The 5,372-nt window shown below is 33.0% G+C and overlaps 1 protein-coding gene across 1 annotated transcript; it reads right to left on the reverse strand.

The window, feature by feature from the left end:
• Window positions 1-2,466: 2,466 nt before the first annotated feature.
• LOC120351475 lies at window positions 2,467-5,073 on the reverse strand. The gene is made up of 2 exons (XM_039429009.1): window positions 5,031-5,073; window positions 2,467-3,761 (listed from the first exon to the last, which is right to left on the reverse strand). Exon 2 carries the CDS (start codon window positions 3,757-3,759, stop codon window positions 2,647-2,649), a length of 1,113 nt encoding a protein of 370 aa, XP_039284943.1. The 5' UTR covers window positions 3,760-3,761; window positions 5,031-5,073; the 3' UTR covers window positions 2,467-2,646.
• Window positions 5,074-5,372: the final 299 nt, after the last annotated feature.

The raw sequence follows: 5,372 nt of genomic DNA on the forward strand, positions 1-5,372 counted from the left end.
TGTACGCTACTGATATAATATACTAAAAATTCTTTATTCCTCATGTCAATACCTTCCATCCTGTATAATTCGTCCATACTTCATGATAAACATTCAAGAAACTTTGATTTTAGTCCAATATTTATATAGTTTTTAGAGTTTCTCGAGTTTTGTATTACAATGCAATTATTATTAAATGCAATGTGAAGCTGCGTTTACACCAAGGTTATTGAAAGAATGTTTAATTTTCCGTCCTTATAGATTCTATTAGATTACATTATAACTTATCATAAACATCATGTGCATATATGTGTTTGTCAAGTTCCGTTCAACATAATGGAATCTATAAGGACGGAAAAATAAAGATTTTGTTAATAACTTTGGTGTAAACGCAACTTGAGCCTATAAATAGGCTTAAGCTCTCTATTTGTAGAGCAGTGGTCCTCCACTATATAAAAACTGTAATTGGGTCATTGTTCCAAATTCATATTGAAATTAACAACCCAATGAGTTAACAGATTTATTCTTATTGCTTGGCCCAGTTATAACATTTATGCAACTTTTAACATTTTAACCTAGCTGCTAAATCTTTTCATCAACATTCCAATGTGGGTAATATACTCTGCATTTTCATTTTGATCTTTATTTGTAGAGCAGTGGTCCTCCACTATATGAAAATTGTTATAGTTGGGTCATTGTTCCAAATCCATATTGAAATTAACAACCCACTGAGTTACCAGATTTTTCTTATTGCTTGGCCCAGTTATAACATTTTGAGTTTTAACAAAAGCTCAGAGATATGGAATTCATATTGAATCAATTTTCTATGATTATATTAAAGCTGCTAATAAGGAAAAATTCAGTCAATACTGATTGCTCTCATGGGAAATCCACCTCGAAATCAGTTAAAGATACGAAATAGAAAAGAATAAAACAAAATAAATCTTATAGCACCCTTCATTTTTACTTTCCTTGCCCTACTACCATAGGTAAGGAAAGTATTGCTTTCCAAAAAAAATTAAGGTACCCCAATTTCAAGTTTTCTATACGTTTCGAAGGCCCCTGAGTCCAAAAACATGATTTTTGGGTGTTGGTCTGTGTGTGTGTGTGTGTGTGTGTGTGTGTGTGTGTGTGTGGTGTGTGTGTGTGTGTGGTGTGTGTGTGTGTGTGTGTGTGGTGTGTGTGTGTGTGGTGGTGTGTGTGTGTTGTGTGTGTGTGTGTGTGTGTGTGGTGTGTGTGTGTGGTGTGTGTGTGTTGTGTGTGTGTGTGTGTATGTGTATATGTGTGTATGTCTGTGAACACGATAACTCCTTTCCTAATTAACCGATTGACTTGAATTTTTGAACTTAAGGTCCTTATACCATGAGGACCCAACAGTAAGAAATTAAAAAAAAATTCAATTCAAGATGGCGGAAAAAATGACGGATAATTACTAAAAAACCATGTTTTTCACGATTTTCTCAAAAACGGCTCTAACGATTTTCTTCAAATTCATACCATGGATAGCTATTTATAAGCCCTATAAACTGACATGAGTCTCATCTCTGAATAAATTGCAGGAGCTACGTAATATTCTTGATAATAATGGCGGATAATTACTAAAAACCATGTTTTTCACGGTTTTCTCGAAAACGGCTTTAACGATTTTCTTCAAATTTATACCATATATAGCTATTTAAAAGCCCTATCAACTGACATGGAACTCATTTCTGGGAAAATTGCAGGAGCTACGTAATATTCTTGAGAAAAATGGCGGATAGTTACTCAAAAACCATGTTTTTCACGATTTTCTCAAAAATGACTTGACCGATTTATTTCAAATTCATACCCTCTATACTCATTTATCAGCTCTATCATCCGGCATGAGTCTTTTTCCTGGGAAACTAATGGGGTCCACCTCATCCTTGAGAAATGGACTTTGTGAACTCCCTCTCGTGCATGAGATAGGTAGGTAGAACAGTTTATAAAAAAAACAAATAGTCGAGATATTTCATCTGTAGAACAGCTGTTTTGACGACTTTTGAAAAAATCATCGAATTTCACAATAATTTTGCACAAAGAAAAAAGTACTCTGAAATAGTATATTTCGCACCTAGGGCCGAAAATGAGACTTTTCCGGCTCGAAATCGGTTTTCAAGTCCGAGGCCGTAGGCCGAGGACTAGAAAAGATTGAGAGCCGGAAAAACATTTTTGCCCGTGTTGCGAACGCTATTTTTCGCCACACCAAAAAAAAAAATAATAATAATGTTAATTTGGAAATTTGAAAGCAAAATTTTAAGGTTATGCTACTATAAATCATACAATGTTATTGAGGTTATGATAGTATCATTGTATTCTATTGATCGGTATCAAAACTACAAAATAATTCATATCATCTTATAGAAATGATCATTTATTGACAGTTTAAAAACGTATTTAATTAACTAGATACATAAATACATATTAAATTATAAAAAATAAGCATTATTGACAGTCAATTCTTTGTTTTTCACATAAAATAAATTAAATAATCATTATACTTTTTACACAAAAAATTTCTATTATTTTATTCTTTATTATTTAAATAAAAGTTGAATGTACAGTTGTGGTTATTTGAGAACATGAATCCTCTAGCAGATTCCACTACTTTTCTCTGAGATGTCACATGTAAATTCAAATTGTTTGTATTCACAGTCTCAGCTGTACCGGTACTACTTGTGCTTTGATTTTTGTTTCCAAAAATATTATCCAGAGTAAAAAACTGTCTCTGTTTTCTTCCTCATTCTCTTCATTTTTGTTCTCGTCGACAATATTGACGTCTTCGTCTAGGGCACGTGCCTCGGAATTCGATGTTATAGTCGAACTGGTAGTGTGTCGGTCAATACTATTGAAGAGCTTTTTTGACACTTCAACCTTCCTTGCAATTGAATCTTCAATATAGCCCTCGGCAACTGAAGAAGATTTCCAGCCTCCATGTCGTTTTAAAGTGAGCAAATCGCCCCCACCTTCAACTAACATTGAAGCTGATGTTCGTCGTAGTGCATGGCCGGTATAACTTTCAGGCTTATCAAGTCCAAGGTACTGAGCTACTTTCTTTGGCACAGCAGCTATAGTATTTTTACCTACATGCTGAGATGAACACTTTCCCTGGTTGTACTTTATAAATAATCTTTTACTTATCATAGTTGATGGACGAAGTGATATGTATTTGCGAATCAATTCACAAGGGCTGAAAGGGCAATCTTCATCAGTTATTGTGAAGCTTCTCTTCGAATGAGTTTTTCCTTCTTCAAGGAAAACTACGATAAAACTACCATTGTCTTTAATATCATCGACATTTAGTTGTAAAAGATCATCTCTTCGGCAAGCTCCAAAAATACCCAAAGCCATAATAGCCTTTGTTAGAAGCCATTCGCTGTCTGGAGCTTCTTTCATGAACTTCACTACTTCGTTACCTGTCAGAACGTTTGATTTTTTAGGTTCGTAGTTGACATTGAGCTTTTTCAGAAATGTAGTGCATCGTGTAAATGATTTTGGGTCAATGTTGTGCTTCACATTGAGACAACTCTTAATCATCGAAAACTTGGACCAAACTGTACTAGCTTTACATACTTTAGATAAATTGGACAAATACACTAATAAAATTTCATCACACACTTCTGTAGGCACAATTTTCTCTTCATTCAGCCATTGAACAAATTTTTCGTAAGCATCGTCATATCTTTTCCTCGATTTGGTTGGTAATAGGTCTTCCGTAATTTCATTCGCCCTTCTCTTCATCGACTCACTCATCTTCTCCATTTCTGAAATTGAGACCAAAAGTTAGTAGGCTATAGGCATACCAATACAAAAGACCCTATATAGTAAATTACCTTCAAAATTTGTTGCAGACAGAGCTCTCACATTCAAATATTTTCATTTTAGACCATATTATTTTTGAAAAATGGTAGGTTAAATAGAAATTGAAAAATAAATAAAATTCAAACAGCCTATTTTGATAGTTTGAATCTTGGTTATGGCAACTTTTACTGTCAATTAATTTCAATATTACTAATTAATAATTTACAATAGTGACTATATTTTTATACTATTAATATTTCGAATAATTGTTTGAATTTTTATAGCTCGCGCTTTGCGCCCGGTGCAATATCTCATGGATAGATGAATGAATAGAATTTTCATTACTATTTTCAAATAATGTGATGAAAAAAATAATATAATAGCATATTTCACAGTTTTGTCTCAAAATATATCTAAAAAATTGATTGAAAAATTTAAATTACGGTAACTAATATACAAAATAACTAATACAAGTCGAAATTCATCGACAAAAAAAAACGTCATTGACCGAGATTCGAACCTAGATCATGTTTGTTAATCACCGAACTTTGAGTACTTGTAGCACGCCTTTAAGCTCTCGGCCATTAGGTACTGTTGAACGTCGCTGCCTGACTACTAACACATAGCATACACGTAATACTGTACTGTAAAATAGACTTGTGAAAAGGTTTACTTCACTGCTAAAAAGCGTACCGTAAACAGATATAAAAACAGACTTTGGCTCATGACTTATATTATTAAAATTAACATTATTATCTGTCTCACAATAAAATTTTCACTCTGAATTAAGTCAGATAACGTAGGCTATGTAGGCTACTATAATAATAGAGTATAGCACAAATTTGAAGACGGTTTGCTGGCATTATCACAACAAAATATTGCTCTGAAAATAGTTAAATCATAGAGAAAACATTCGAAGATTCAATCTTGAGTGGGCCTAATGTTTTCTCTATATGGTTTAATATTGAAGAAAAATTATCTAAAAGTTTTAATAATGAATTACGGAAAAATTACTAGGAATTCAAGGCTGAGTTTCACCAGTAGGCTTACCTTAAACTTCAGATCTGTGCTGTATTTGCTTATTATTATTGTTGATTCTATTGCATTAAGAAGAGGAATTCGATAATAAAAAAGAAACAATTATTACTCCACCTCACTTTTAAATATTGATACAATTATTGTACTTTGAATTCAAATTCGATTCTTCACTTTTAAATACTTGCGATACGTACCTTTCTGACAATGGACAATGTAGCCAACATTATATTGTTGAGGCTATGGAGATATATCATCGTATTCTATTGTTTGATATCAAAAACACAATAATAAATATTGAATTATGAAACAGTAATTTATAAAATATATTATTATAGACATAATACCGCGATTCACGATACATAATTATATAGATTATTACAGTCATTATGAGATTATCTCTCTATGATTTTTGTGAGATCGGACACGATCAGCTGTTATTCAAGGTCATTTTACAGCCCTAGGGCCGTAAAGTTTTACCGGCCTGGTCGGAAAACAATCACTTTCGGCCTCCATATGACGCACGTAAACCAGCTCAT

Source organism: Nilaparvata lugens, chromosome 5 (assembly GCF_014356525.2).
Source record: "Nilaparvata lugens isolate BPH chromosome 5, ASM1435652v1, whole genome shotgun sequence".
NCBI classification, from domain to species: domain Eukaryota; kingdom Metazoa; phylum Arthropoda; class Insecta; order Hemiptera; family Delphacidae; genus Nilaparvata; species Nilaparvata lugens.

Excerpts from the sequence above, each read along its gene's own strand:
- LOC120351475 (XM_039429009.1), bottom strand. The coding sequence starts at position 3,759 with ATGGAGAAGATGAGTGAGTCGATGAAGAGAAGGGCGAATGAAATTACG.